At 39.9% G+C, this 16,036-nt stretch overlaps 1 protein-coding gene across 1 annotated transcript; it reads left to right on the top strand.

Moving 5' to 3' along the window:
- The first annotated feature begins 39 nt into the window (after window positions 1–39).
- On the top strand, window positions 40–9,089 carry ABO1 (IKI3 family protein). The gene is made up of 6 exons (XM_077361463.1): window positions 40–335; window positions 2,427–2,753; window positions 3,594–6,631; window positions 7,961–8,062; window positions 8,172–8,490; window positions 8,696–9,089. The coding sequence occupies exons 1-5, from the start codon at window positions 177–179 to the stop codon at window positions 8,485–8,487; spliced, it is 3,942 nt and encodes a 1,313-aa protein (XP_077217578.1). The 5' UTR covers window positions 40–176; the 3' UTR covers window positions 8,488–8,490; window positions 8,696–9,089.
- Window positions 9,090–16,036: the final 6,947 nt, after the last annotated feature.

Raw genomic sequence — 16,036 nt, 5'->3', positions numbered from 1 at the left:
CCTTCTCCCAACCTATCGCGTTGTACGTCTTTTCCCCACTTTTATTTTCTCGGCGTCCCCCGCATCAAGCCGTTTCACTAACCCTAAACGAAATCTAGGGTTTTCTCTTCTTTCCACTCCTTGCTCTCTCTTTTTTTTTGTTAAATTTTCCTTCCTGAAGCTAGAGCAGGTTAAAGATGAAGAATCTAAAGCTATATTCCGAGTTTGAATTGGAGATCGAACTGAAGTCGAAGGAAGAAATCCTTCTCTTCTCTGCAATTGATATCGAGCGAAATCGAATGTTCTTCGCTTCTTCAGCCAATGCTTTATACGCTCTTCATCTTTCTCCACCTCAAGTAAGTAATTAAAATTTCGTTACAGTCAAAACAGTATTATATTTTTGGTCCCGTTTACTTTCAAGTTATGATTCTATTTTATTAAGATAGGGTCATGATGTTCGACTGTTGAGATTGCGTTAATTTTTGCGAGGATTTGTAGCTGAAAAATTCTTTCTTTTGCATTTTTCTGAATCTGGTTTGTTCACATAAACTTGTTCAAGCTGTTCTGATCGATTACATAAGTGCTAATAACTTTAAAAACATAATTAACTTCATATTCAAGGGTCGTTTGGATGCGCCTGGTGCAAATAAATTTCAAGTGAAATTGATTATGATTAAATTAATCTACACTGTTTGGATGACGCGTTCTATGATTATATAAACAATCAGTAAGAGAGAGATTTTTATGTTCCTTTTTGTTTTGTTTTTTGATTCATTTATTAATCATTTTTTTATCAACGAACCTGGGGTTTCTTGCGGTTGATTCCAACCTAATTTCCATTTCCTGGAAATCTTCTTCCACTATCCCACTTCAGTCCCATTTGCATCTCAAACCTCAAGATCAGTGTTTCAAAACACGCATGCGGGTCAAAATGTAGTTGAAGAAAATCTTAGTCGACTTGGCACGACGTGGTCGAGTACTCGGTGGACGCGGTCATAATTCAGGAAGCAAAGGAGTTTTTACTGACTCTGTAGGGCAAAACGCGGAATGCAACCAAGGTAAAGTAAAAGGGAGTCGACTCGGGGGAGTCCATGATGACGTGGGGGAGTTTTAAAACTATGCTCAAGATATACCATCCAGTGGAAAAGGATGAGATGGATTTATGTGTAATTTCAGAACCGTTCATAAGCGTGCCTGTATGGGCGAGCATTTTTCCTCTAGGGTAAAAATTTGAAAATCTCACTCAAAGTTCAGAATGTATTACTCAAACTTCCCCTATTTCTATCAATTATTTCAATTGGTTATAGCTATGATTTGGCCGACACTTTGAATTTATTGCCGACTCACGTGTCTTGCCGTGTCTGACACGACACCCGTGTCCACACGTGTCAACACTCCTTTGGACACTTTTACTTGTATTGCTGGAAGTGTTAGACTTAATGTGGGTGTGTGGACATGTTTTTGTACCGTGTCAAGTGTGACATTCTGTTTTTTTATTGAATATTGTGTTTACCTCTTTTAGACAACTCGTATCCATGTTGAAACTGGACACAGAGATCCATATCCATATATCACAATTACATATACTTTCTATTTTAGCCGTGTCCCCGTTTCTAAAGCCTGGGGGTTTGCCGTGTTCGTGTCGACACGCGACACTCGTGTTCGTGTCGACACGCGACACTCGTGTCCGTGTCCACAAATCATAGGGTTATAGCAAGCATTACATTGCTTTTGAGATGAGGCAAAATTTATTGAAAAGCTAGAACCAGCAGGAATGAGGAGTCCCAACATGAAGCAGAAAAATAAACAAAAGCAATCAGCAAAGAAACTACACATGGCTAGGATGGGGCATTTTAACCCACGTGATTATAGATATTTTTAATGTTGACGATTAAGGCACCAATGCTTCTCTTTTCTTGTAACCTGATTTTAGATGCTGGCGTACATCACTCCTAGTATCAGTCGAGTTGATCTTGATTGTGGTATCAAGACTTTGTTGGCATGACCAAACAATTGATGGCTTTCTCTTTAATTATTCTTTTACGAGGCCACATATACACTATTTTGCTTGTAAGTTGTAACTATGGGTTCTGGTTATTTTGCTATGGTTTCGTATGACCTGGTTAAATTATGGATGAATAATCATGAAAAATTGGTTATGGTTATATTCTCCCTAGTGTGATTAGGAATGCGCTAAGTTGTCTCAGCTAGATTTTTCTATTAATTATATCTTTAGGTTACCAATTCTATTAATTTGAATTGCTTTTCTATTCTAACGAGTAAATGTATTAGTATATGCACCATTGACACTTCTGTGAGTTCATTTTGTTGATAGTAGGTTTAGAACTATAAAAGGCTAGTTTTGTAAAGGTGTCATGGTTTTTATTTTATAATTTTTTTTCCTTTAGTAGAACTTCGTGTTTATGAATATTTGATGTTTATAACAGACAGAAAGGCTATGGAGCAATACTCAGTCAGCTGTGGAGGGTGAACCCATAGATTTAGAACCCGGGGACTGTATAACTGCGCTGGACTATATCATGGAGAAGGAGGCACTTATAGTGGGGACTTCAAATGGTTATCTACTGCTCCATAATGTGGATGACAATACAACTGAAATTGTTGGTAGAGTCGAGGGTGGCGTCAGAAGTATTGCTCCCAGCCCAGATGGAGCTCTTCTTGCTGTAACAACTGGTTTTGGGCAGATACTAGTCATGACTAATGATTGGGAAGTGCTCTATGAAAATACACTAGATCCTCAAGAATTTTATACGGTACGCAAGGACTTCTTGCTCTGTTCCTATGTATTCCTTTTGTAAACATAAGATCCGGTCCATCCTTTGATTTGGACCCATCACTTTTTCATTCATGCATTTCATTCTACTGACCTCTGTGCAGTATCGGTTAGAACGAGACCATAGCTTTTGCAAACGCATGCTAGAATCATCTTGGACATTGTGACCTATGTCACAAATATCTCCGACATTTTGAAAATATCGCGTTTTTATCCCGTCATTTTGATAAAATAACAAAATCCTGAAATAATCCTGAGATTTTAAAATATAGCGATATTTTCATTTTTATCAGAAAATATCGCGATAATATCACGATATTATCTTGATATTTTTACGATATTTTTTTGGAATTTTAATTTTTTATATATTCTTTAATTAATTTTATTCTTATCATTTTTTTTGCCGATATAAACCTGAAAAAAATTTAAAAAAATCTTTAATACATCCCAAGATTGGTCCTCACCGAGAAATTCCCGAGAATGATATCTGCGACATAAATTGTGACTTGTGGCCTTTCTTCCAAATTCATGGAGGTTTCTTCTATGAAAATCTTCCATAGATTGTCTTCTCAATTTGATTATTAAATTTACGAATGAACGCCATATTTATGCCCCTTCTGTCATGCACGATTTTATTTATAAGCTCGCCTGCTCTTTTTTCAAGCTTGCATGCTGCCCTTGCTATCGATCATGGCGATTATTTTAAATATTTGTACTCTTGTCTCAGACTTGCATAATGTTGGCTGTGGTGCAAATATGGCTTTAAGAAATGCGTACAAATGATTTCCTTATATAGTTATCTGATCAAGCTTGTTAACAGACTATGGTTTCAGGTGACATGAGTGATTCTCCTGAGTATCTCCATGAAAGTCACATTTCTTGGCAAGGCGATGGGAAATATTTTGCTACGCTGAGTGGAGTGCTTAGTTCTTCCTCATTGCAACAGATTAAGATTTGGGAACGAGAATCTGGGACATTGCATGCAGCTTCAGAGTCCAAGGTTTTCATGGGTGCGTCCTTGGATTGGATGCCAAGTGGTGCGAAAATGGTGGCTGCGTATGACAGGAAGACTGAGAATAAGTGCCCTTTGATTGTTTTCTTTGAGAGAAATGGCTTAGAAAGAGGCTCATTTAGCATTGGCGAGCAACCGACGGCCATGATTGAAATCCTAAAGTGGAATTGTTCGTCCGACCTTCTTGCTGCCGCTGTCTCATGTGAAGGATATGATGCCATCAAAATCTGGTCTTTTAGCAACAACCACTGGTACTTGAAACAAGAAATAAGATACTCAAGGAAGGACCGAGTGAAGTTCAACTGGGATCCAACAAAGCCATTTCGTTTGATTTGTTGGACTCTGAGTGGCAAGATCGTCACTCATGACTTTATTTGGGTGATGGCTGTCATGGATAATTCGACGGCCTTGGTCATTGACAATTCTAACATACTAGTAACTCCCCTTGCTCTATCCCTTATGCCACCTCCCATGTCTTTATTCAACCTGAAATTTCCGAGTGCTGTTCAGGACATAGCTTTTCTTTCTAAGAGCTCTAAGAACCATTTGGCCGTGCGCTTGTCAGATGGTAGTTTGTGTGTTGTAGAGCTTCCTGCGCTGGATACCTGGGAACAGTTGGAAGGAAAAGATTACAATATGGAAATTTGTTATTCTGATGTAACATTTAGGACATTTAGGCACCTTATTTGGTTGGATTCACACATTCTTCTCGGTGTTTCTCACTATTCCTTGCAGGAGATTGAGCTTGTATGTTCTGAGAACTCTGTCCCGGGTTTAGTGACTTCCTCAGGTTGGCATGCAAAGATTTCCAAGCAGTTTTCTTTACAAGGGCCAGTAATTGGTATTGTCCCTAATCCCGACAAAATATGTTCCGCCTTTGTTCAATTCGATGGAGGATCAGTTGTTGAATATTCTTCAAAGTTGGGTATCACAGGGGCTCCAAAAGAGCACTACCTTAAGAAGCTTGATTATGATATTGGATTTTCTTCATCTTGCCCTTGGATGAATGCCATTTCTGTTTGCGACAATGAGATTCTAAAGCCTTTGATTTTTGGGCTGGACGACATTGGAAGGCTGCATGTCAATGGAAGGATATTATGTAACAATTGCGGTACTTTCTCATTTTATTCAAACACTAGAGGGATTATGCCGCAAGTGATTACACACTTGATTCTCACAACCAAACAGGATTTGCTATTTATTATCAGCATGGATGACATTTTACATGGAAACCCAGAAGTAAAATTTGAAAACAATGTCCGGGGTAACACCAAAAGCACGGGGGAACAAAATAGAGATTGTATAAATATATGGGAAAGAGGTGCAAAGTTGGTTGGTGTTATTCATGGAGATGAAGCAGCCGTTATTTTACAAGCTGCTCGCGGTAACCTAGAATGTATCTATCCCAGAAAATTGGTCCTTGTATCAATTGTTAATGCTCTGGTCCAAAGGCGTTTCAAAGATGCCATACTCATGGTAAGGCGGCATAGGATAGATTTCAATGTCATAGTTGACCACTGTGGTTGGCAAACTTTTCTCGAGTCAGCCACAGAGTTTGTCAAGCATGTAGATAATCTGACCCACATCACAGAATTTATTTGTTCTATAAAGAATGAAAATGTTATGGAGACACTATACAAGAATGTTATATCCGTGCCTTCCCCAAATGATTCCAAGGCTACACATTTAGGAAATTCCGATGGGCTTGATACAAAGAGCAAGGTCTCTTCTGTCTTGCTTGCTATAAGGAAAGCCCTTCAGGAACAAGTACCGGAAAGCCCTGCAAGGGAGCTTTGCATATTGACCACTTTAGCTCGTAGTGAACCTCCAGCTTTAGAGGATGCCCTAAAGAGGGTTAAAGTGATTCGTGAAAAGGAACTATTGTGGACAGATGACGCTTGGAAAAAGTCTTACCCTTCTGCAGAAGAAGCATTAAAGCATCTGTTGTGGTTATCAGATTCGGAGGCTGTTTATGAAGCCGCATTAGGCCTCTATGATTTGAATCTTACCGCCATTGTGGCATTGAACTCTCAGAAGGATCCGAAGGAGTTTCTCCCTTTTCTACAGGGACTGGAAAAAATGCCACCCGTTGTTATGCAGTATACAATTGATCTTAGACTGCACCGGTATGAGAGTGCACTTAGACATATGCTTTTAGCAGGTGAGGCTAACTATGAAGATTGCATAAACCTTATGAAGAATAACCCGCACCTTTTCCCGCTGGGTCTTCAACTTTTCACCAACGATGGAAAGAGGAGTCAAGTACTCGAGGCTTGGGGCGACCATCTTTATGGTGAAAAATGTTTTGAAGATGCCGCGACAACATATTTATGTTGTTCCTCTTTACAAAAAGCTTTGAAGGCATATCGTGCTTGTGGTAATTGGAAAGGCGTGCTTTCAGTAGCCGGTCTTCTAAAAATTGGGAAAGACGAGGTTCTAAGACTTGCGGGTGATCTTTGTGAAGAACTTCAAGCTCTTGGGAAGCCAGCAGAGGCTGCCAGAGTGGCTCTAGATTATTGTGGAGATGTTGCTACTGGCATTGGATATCTTGTAACTGCACGGGAATGGGAAGAGGCTCTGAGGGTTGGGTTTATGCATGAGAGGAAGGATTTGGTGTATGAAACAAAGAATGCGGCTTTGGAATGTGCCAGCACCCTGATATGTGAATATGAAGAGGGATTGGAGAAAATAGGGAAGTACTTGGCCCGATACTTAGCTGTTCGTCAGAGAAGGATACTCCTTGCCGCAAAGCTGCAATTGGAGGAGAGGTCAATAAATGATACTGATGATGATAGTGCTTCAGAGACTAGCAGTAGTTTCAGTGGAATGAGTGCTTACACCAAAGGGTATGGCTCTCTTTCTATTACAAAATTTGCATGTAGGGCCGTTTATGTTTTTTCTTTCAGCTGCTGTTGCTTCAAATTAAAAGGAATCTATGACTATGCTTTAAATCTGTTTTTCGTTATGGAACATACGTTCCATAACCCGTTGAAATCCTACAACAACGTTTCAACATCCTCAACTCAGTCATTGATCTGATACCAAGCTTATGCAAATTCTGGAAATCTCTGCGCTTATAATTTTCTTGAGTTTTTCTCCATTCCCTAGCTATCCTAAAGTGCAACTACCTGAAGTGACTAAGGTGGACTATTATCATGTTATGGACGAACTTGAATTAGGATGCTAGCATTCACCTCACTTAAATTGAGGCTTATGTAAGCAAAGGAAAAGAGAAAGGTCGAGTAGTGTGTGTGCACTCGGGTGTACCGGTTACCGTCTCTCTTTAGCATCTAAACTGTTGCTTCCCTCGTGACCAGTTACTGTGAGTGTTTTAAGTGTTGTGCAGATGTATTGATGTATTGTATTCTGGCATTATCTAGCACCCGGCAGACTAATGTGCGTGACGCACACGCGGATCGAGTTGCGCAGTCAGCTTGCTGGGGTACAAGGGGCAGGACCCTGGAAGGAAATTTAATTTACGGTTTTGCTGTAAAGGGTATTTTGGTAATTTTCTTGATGTAGTGGGATTGATATAGAAGCCACGCATTAGGGTTACGGGTAGCTAGGTTTTCACTGGCTTTTCTTGGCCAAGAAGGAGAGTTTTGTTACCCTAAAACCAAAATAGTGAAGCTCTTCTCGCGTGGACGTAGGCACACTTCCGAACCATGTAAATCTTGTCTTCTTTCTTCTGTGATTGTGTTTCTTGCATCTTTTGCATGCTGCTTGCTGCAAATCGTGTTTGATCCTTGTTGAGAAGGTATTTCTCGATTTTCTACATTAAGCCTCTGCTGTTTTTTTTTACCACTTGTTTCCATAGACCATGTTTGATCTTTATGACAGCAATAACATTTCATAGAGGACATATATTGAACCTTAGACATAATAATCCCAAATTGAATCTCTACTCAATGTCTGGACCATGTGTTGTTTAAATAAATTACATGGATCATATCTTTTTTTATTTTAATTTTAAATAAATTCACTTACATGGATCTTATCTGGTTAGCTTTTTGCCTACTCTCCATTTTTCCCCATTCCCCACTTAGGAATGGTTGCATGCCTCAGTTATTGTAGACTATTTTCAGTATCTTCAAGTTGTGATATTTTTGAGTTTTACTTGAACAATAATGAAATTTGTACCCTTCAAGTGAATATCCTACTACATTTTTGGAAAGGTCAAGGAGAACTTCAGGCGCATCTGTCATCTCAGGCACAGGTAGCAAAGCGAAAGAGATAAGACGCCAGAGGAAAAAGGGAGGCAAAATCCGTGCTGGGAGGTCCGATTATATTACTTATTCCTTTTTTCCAGTTTTTATTTTTTCTTGGAGTGGTATTCATCAATCTCAATCTTGCATTTGACTCCTGTTTAAATATCTGACAATGCAGCCCGGGCGAGGAGATGGCTCTGGTGGATCATTTGAAGGGCATGTCTTTAACTATCGGTGCTCAGCGTGAGCTTAAATCCCTATTAATTGCTCTTCTGATGTTCAACGAGGAAGAAACTGCTAGAAAGCTGCAACGCATGGGAGATAGCTTCCAGTTATCTCAACGTGCTGCTGTTAAACTGGCCGAAGATACAGTGCTCAATGAGACCATAGATGAAAATACCCACACTTTGGAGCATTACGTACAAAAAATAAGAGGTGAACCGCCCCAATCTGAGGCCTTATCTTGGAAGTGCAAAGCGTTACTTCCTCCTTGAAATGTGAGTTTGTAGTAACTGTTCCAATTAGCTTTATCATTTCTCAACTATTCATTTTTAAATGGGGTGAAAATGCTTAGAATGTGTCTTTATTATGTCTTTATTGCTTGAGTTATTCGAACTCCACCATCTGCACTCCAATCTATGTATGTCATTGTTGCTCGGAGTTATTTGAAAATGGTTTCATTTGCTTGGTTGTGCCTAACAGTGGAACTTGGTGGGTGTGGCGGCAAAAGCATCTATTGACTGCTGATGAAGAAACTGCAAAGCCCGGGGCCAAATTCAATTAAACAGTAAGGAAATTCATCTCTCCTCTTGTAAAGTAAAATGGTTTGAGTTTTTGAATCATGTAGGGATGTCATGGGCCGGACTCAATCACAGGTTTTGTCCAAAAATGAACAAACCCAACCAGGATCCGATCTGGTTACAGTATAAAATTCATGGATCCGATTAGTCTATAGATCCGGCCCCGTTGGCGCCTTGAATTTTGTAGTAGTTGGGTATGTTTTCTTGTTTCAAGAATAACTTGTCTCCTTGCTGCTGTCTTTACACATACCAAACATATTCACTCTTCAGAGGACATTTATTTATGCTTTCCAAAATCATACTCTTCTTATCATCGTTTAGTAGATTCTATACAAACTTTACTAAATATTTATGAAACAAGCAAAGTATGAGATGGTTAGGATCTTCTAATTGGTGAACAGTGGAGTCCACCGAACGAATAGTCATGTTCATTGTACACATGCCATGTATGTGGTTGGGTTGGGACTTGGGAGCATAGTCACATATATCTCCGATTTTTTTTCTAAATATGGTGATATTTTGTGGTTTTTTTATCAATTGATAAAATTCCAAAAATTTCCATAGATTTTAGAAGTAAGATCTTTATATTTTATTTTACCACTATAATATCATGATAAATTAACTATATTATTTGTTCTCTTAATTTTGTTCTTAAGTTTACGTTTTTATATAATTTAATTATATTATTTCTTCAGTTTTTTTTCCAATATAAACTGGAATTTTTTTTTAAAAATATTCCGATATGAACCCATGCACCCTTACTGAGAAATTTCCTATTACAAATATTTGTGACTATGGTTGGGACTGTGAGGAATCGCCGATTGAGAGCCTACGCCGCGCTTAGCTTTTGTCTGTTAGTTTAATTGCAATGTAGTTTCTTAAACCTTATGCAACTGAAAGTCACTCCGTTTGGCTTTACTAGGAGGGAAGGAGAGCAGGCATACGCTGGCTAGCCCGTAGTCCAAAAACGGAGGGTAGCCAGCGATAACCGTAGCGACTGACTGACCCAGTGTATGTTGTTCCTTGTCCATAGGTAGCGAGGTAAAGCCTGGCTGGCTTGACCGAGCGGTTGGCCTAGTGAACTCAGAGTGAGCCAGAGACCCCAACCAGCATGCCATGGAAATCTGTCTTCTTATTCTCATTATCAACTTTTCATTGAAAATTCTTGCACCGTTGGTATGTAAAGAAGAACGACTACACACAGTCACTTTTATGATCATTGGTAAAAGGCGATTTTTGGGTCCGAAAGGGGGGGTTTCTATGTGAAATTAACTTTTCCCCTAAACGAGGCTTTGATGGATCAAGAGCTGAAGAGCCTAGGATAATCCGATCAAGGTATTCTAAATGAAATTTGGCCGGACTTAATGTTTGCCTTTTGTATCAACGTAAACGAGACATGAGTGATGCCCAATAAGTGTCTTATAGGAAGGAGGGTAAATGTGGCTTTGTTCTTCCAACCTAGAGGTCAGCGGTTCAATCCCAACTTACCTAGCACAAATTAAAAAGAAAATGGGGAATCTAGTACTGCAACTTGGATTGGGTTGGGTTGAGCTTTTGCTAAAACATGAACTGGAATCGAACCTGAACCTGACCCAATTTTAAGGTGTAAGCTCAACCTGAATTCCCAAAAAATGGACCTGAGTTGCACTTCTAGGGAAATCCCTCTGACCTCTGGCCGGACCATTTCACCTACTTCTCTGTTTATGGCCAAATGAGGTTGAAAGCTACTGCAATGCCCGGCGATAAGCCAATGTTCTTGTGAGGTTTCAAATGGATTCACCATTCTTTGGTAACAGGTTTATATACAAGGAGGGTTAATCCTAACCCGGCCCTCCTAAATCTCGCAACCATATCTAGGGGTGGCAACGGGGCGGGGCCGGGCCGGATGTTGGGGTCCCCTTCCCCTTCCCCTCTGCGGGGATGGTGGGGAATCCCCCTCCCCTCCCCGCGGGGAATATCTAATCCCCTTCCCCTTCCCCTCCCCGCATCCTTCGGGGACAAAATCCCCGCCCCGCCCCCTCTTTGGAACCTAACCAAACCAGCAAACAGAGCTTCTTTCTTCTACGTCCATTACAGACAATATTGTGATGAATGCTATGATTCTATTCATGTGATCAACAAACAGATGGACAAAATCAGAAATGCATGGATGAGACAACAAACATAAATAACAATAGGACCTCATCTTTCAGCAATTTTCTGCATAAATTATGGAATGATAAATAGGAAATGAGCACCAGGATTACCTTCATTAACAGGCAGCCAATGTGCAAAAAGTAACTATTTCAGTAGTCACAATGAACTTTAAAAGTCCATAAGTGGGCGCTCACACACGCAAAATAATCTTCATTAGTTCATTCTGTATAGCATGTTAACCCCCAGATAAGCATGAGAAATGAGAATGGAGAAGAGAACAAAATCAACAAATGACTTATTTCTTTAATTGCAATTCAGTCTAGTGCTGACATGAAACAAATTTCTACTAGCTAAATTTTTCTTGTTGAAAATTAAAACCTGCAATCCAACCCTAAAATTCTGTTGGCACTACGATTTTTTGATAATTGCATACACTCAGCGTCTCAGGCTCTCAGCTTGTCTTTATTATTTCAACATCTGTGAAAAGGTTATTATAGTTCCCAAAATGCTCTCAGAAGCTAATTAAAAGGAAAAGACAAGCTAAGTTTATGTTTGGGGGAATCTTGTAGCCGATCCACAGAGTTTCTAGTAGTTTTCCTTAAAAAAAACACTTAAAAATTTACAAAAAAATGGCATTGATTAGCGGGGCGGGGCGGGGACAACTCCATCCCCTTCCCCTTCCCCTTCCCCTCCCCGCACCGGGGAATTTTTATATTCCCCTTCCCCTTTCAAATCGGGGAATCCCCTCCCCAAACGGGGCGGGGCGGATCCCCGCTTTTTCGGGTGAAATTGCCGGCCCTAACCATATCCCAATCCGTGTAGTCCGATTATCCAAATCGGGTAGCTTAGGTTTGGGTTGGCCTAGGTAAAAAAATTCTAAACGAAATTTATAACCCTAATATTTTGAAAACCGCAATAAAGTCACAATAACCTAAGCTGCTGAAATGCCAACCCAACTCGACCTGAAATCGTGTTGAATCCGTTGGGTTCGGGTGGAGCTCAGCCCATGTTGCACCCTAGAGATGACGGGGTGCAACCCAGGCTGATTTTTGGGAATTTGGGTTGACCTTATACTATAAAACTGGGACGGGGTTGGGGTTGATTCCAATTCATTTCTTAGCAAAAGCTCGACCTGGCCGGACCCAAGTTGCATCCGATGATGTTAGTCTTAAGTGGGGCCCGCCTATGTATGGGACTGAGTGGGACCCGGCTTGGTATGAGTCAAGTTTAGGCTTAATCTAACAAGTTCCATGTGGCTTTTAGCGTTTTGGTTAGGTACCAATCAGATGAAATTATACGAATTCTTGGATAAACTTATGAATTTGAAAAGAGATTTAGCTGTGACGAGAAAGAATTTCTACTGTAATTATATCTTTGCTGAGGTGATTTCCATTTCTATCCTCCATCTCGATTCTCTGTAAACTTTAGGCTAAATACATATCTATCTATTGAATTATTAGGGACTGTTTGAATACGCAGATTTTAGAATCTTGGATTTCTTCAAAATTGTAGATGGGAGACGTGGAAAAGCAGGACAGCTATCGTTTTATGATTTCTCACCCTTCTTTCTGTTAGCAAGAGAGTAGGAGATCATCCCATGTTTCCAGGTTTTAGAAATCTCTGGATGCGGGAGAGATTTCTAAAACCTGATTTCTTACTTAAAAATCCAAGATTCTAAAGAGAAGCGAAACGGACGGTCTGCTTCTTCTCTTATCTCCCATCTAGTTTTTCTGGTTATACAAAGATAGGAATGCTACAAGACTGTAGAACACTAGTAGGAATAGAATACCTCTACATCTGGTAATTCACAGGGAGAGACTTTACGAATAAATAGACCAGAATGGTCATTAGATTCATTGAACCTAGTAGGGGCTTCTCTTTTTTGAATAATCAAGAAGAAGAAGAATCAGAGGAGCGCCACGTTTGTAGAATAGAAAGTGTTGGATGCCACATCACATCTCTAGCTTTCCTCTCTATTTCCATACCTAGAAAGCAAGCAACCAGACAGACCCATAGGAAGTTGTGGACTTACACTCTAATGACAAATGACATTTCAGGGCTAAATGATAAAAGGAACTTGCTTGGCAATTCCTCATAATAATATTCTTATTGCAGGTCCCGTCTTAGGTGGTACTCTAAGTCTCCATATCATTTTCCTTCTCATAAAGCCATTTCACCACTGAACTTTCAGGGGTTGTAAACTGATACCCACTTGTAATTGTGGGGTAGGCCAACTTGGATGGGTCAACATTATAGAAACGAAATGGGTCCCATTGGGCCCCATTGGGGTTGCAATCTAATGACAACAACTGACATTGCAACCCCCTAATTGGGCCCCATCAATGTGGACTTACAAGCTGAAGACAACTGACATTGCTCGCTACTGATTACAAGTGGGTATCAGTTTACAACCCCCAATCAATGAATAAGACAAAAAAATTGGACCTTACAATTAGGTTTTACTACTCACTAATCAGTGTGTTCTGCGGGCAACATTAAGTAGGGCCCACATTCAAATGCCAAAAAAAAATCTTTTTGAGTTTTTAAAATCCCATCAAAACTTCTATAGGGTAACATTCTCCTAAACATCCAACAAAATGAGGTAAAATTTTCAAAGTAATAACCAAGTATCTCTGAAAGCCATATGCGACCAGGTGATCCTCCGGGCTGAAACAGTGCCAGAGGAAACAAGGACCAGTGAACGGTGGTCTTTCGAATGCCGGGAAACTAATACAACATACAACATTTACTTTCTATCAATTTTTCGGCAGCCCGTGCAGCTGTCTTACACAGCCGTTGGTGGTGTGTTAGTTTCCTAACCAATATGCCAAAAGCTCCAGAGCTAATGGAACACGTTAGGCTAGACCTCTTTAAGCTTGTCCCATACCAAGCCGGGTCCCACCTAGTCCCATACCTAGGCAAATCCTACTCAGGCCCCATAACATTCCACTATGCTTATGCATCTGCCATCCTCGGTAGCCCACTCTGTGATCGCTTTCACTCTAGCCTTTCTTATAGGTTGCCTTTTCCACATGTCGCTCATTCCGCAACTCGAACACGTGGCATCGTTGCTGCTTTGACACCAAATGTCAGGCAGGTCCCTTTAAACATGTCTCATACCAGGTTGGGTCCCACCGAGTCCCATACCTAGGCAAGCCCCCATTCAGGACCCTAACAATGGCATTTGTAACTAGCATTTGTTTGAAAATCTAACCCTTACTTTGAGTAGAAGACCAATATTTTTCCAAAAGTACTGAGAAGCGCAATTCATATGTTGATCTAAACCGTTCATTTATTGGGCCACAACGTAAGTAGGCTGTATATACCTTGAATGACTACAATCAACAAGACAAAATATGTTGAAAAGTGAGCCTGTGTGGTTGCTCTCTAATGCCACAGCCGGATACAAAATGCCTTTCTATGATGGTCCCTAGCGAATCCCTAATACAAAAATCTGGTGATGTAAGTTAAAAGAGAACTCCTTCTTAGGAAACGTTGTTGAAAGTACATAAGTGGATATTAATGACATTCAATATTCAAACTACTTAGGAAACATTCTTCAGTCTCTTCAGTAGAATCCTTTGTGGTAGTCACAACAGTCACGGACTCTAGCATTGTAGTGGCAGCGATACCAATGCCAAATGTAGATGGGTATATTCCTGCATGAAAGTGGCAATAGGAGGTTACCATTTTTTCTTCTTACCATGCAGACATGTATAAAACTTGGTGCACCAGATACGTGGGTAGGGGCGAGAGTAACGAATAACACCTTTCTGAGAATTAATACTCTCTAATACCTTATATAAAATGTGGTGATCGACTAACTATCAGAACCCCCACTAAATATAGGCTACTGTTGTGTGCTAACGAGTGCATTTGAAATGATATTTTACAATCATTTTACACATGCTTTGATACAAATACACATGTTCTCTGAGATGTTTTATCAAAACAGTGTAAAATATCATTTCTAATGCACTTAATGGCACTCGTTAGCAAAACCCTTTTTTTCATAATGGGATAACTCACTTTGTTTTACATCGTTAATTGGTTGTTTAGAGCTCTTTGGCAATTTTAATAACCTTTGACATGTTACAAACTGTAAACCAAGATGAGTTAGTCCCATAATCAAAATATGGCTTTGTGGATATCAGTCCCCTTTTAAAAATAGGCGCATCTCTACTTTTTTATGCTAGTCTTTTTCTTGAAAATAAAGTCAGCTTCAAGAAAAGACGAAAAAAGGGGTGGAAATATCATTTCCCTTCTCTTTATATATTGTAGAAGGCATTTCGGGGATGGTCTGTTGCATTTGACAGCAGCCACACAGGCTCACTTTTCAGCAAATTTTGTCTTCATTCACGAGGTAGCTGCTGTCAGATGCAACAGACCATCCGCCAAATGCCTTCCGCGATGGACGCTAGCAAATCCCAAAAATAAAATAAGCAAAAGAGATAAAAGGTTGATGGGATTTGCAAGTGATTCCTAGTCTAAAGAAAAAGATGTAAGAGATTATAAATTGATGGAGTGATGAGAATCTTTAGAAACGGTTATTAATCCCTTTGTAGAATCCTATCTTTGAGTCGAAAAAGTATACAAATTTTTAGAAACAGACCTCAGTAGGTCACACAGCGAACGAGATTTTTGAGATTTTTTTGGCTTTCGTCAAAAGAATAGTTCCCAACAGCCCTAAATTATAAATGTACAATCCTACGAACATACATATACAACGACCATGCTGAAAGTCACTTTTAGGATCCATGGTAAAAGGCAATTTTTTGGGTCCTACAGAGGAGCATAGCAGGGCATGTATGTGACATTAAGATCGTCAATCTTGTAGAACATCATGAGGCAACCAAGATGGTCATAGTCCATCACAAATGAATATGTAAGATAAAGGACTACAAAAATCAACGGTTGAGTTTCTCTTGACGAAACCGTAAAAGAGGCCTGCTTCAAGGGCCTATGATTGCAGTTAAATCAAGGGATCTGATCATGGTAGTCCATGCAAAAGTGGGGCCCAAATAAGTGTCTTTCAAGTCCAAGTTGGAGTATAAAAGTGACTTTCTTGGTAGGATTTTTCTTGTAGTACAGAATTGAGAATTTATTG

This window comes from Tasmannia lanceolata, unplaced genomic scaffold (assembly GCF_043159265.1).
Source record: "Tasmannia lanceolata isolate RefF3 unplaced genomic scaffold, GAP_Taslan_0.1 ptg000018l, whole genome shotgun sequence".
NCBI classification, from domain to species: domain Eukaryota; kingdom Viridiplantae; phylum Streptophyta; class Magnoliopsida; order Canellales; family Winteraceae; genus Tasmannia; species Tasmannia lanceolata.
This window is presented reverse-complemented; position numbering and strand designations above follow the sequence as displayed.

Coding starts and splice junctions, on each gene's coding strand:
- ABO1 (XM_077361463.1), top strand. CDS start 177: ATGAAGAATCTAAAGCTATATTCCGAGTTTGAATTGGAGATCGAACTG. Junction 2,754..3,593: donor ATCCTCAAGAATTTTATACG/GTACGCAAGGAC, acceptor GCTTGTTAACAG/ACTATGGTTTCAGGTGACAT. Junction 8,063..8,171: donor GGCAAAATCCGTGCTGGGAG/GTCCGATTATAT, acceptor CTGACAATGCAG/CCCGGGCGAGGAGATGGCTC.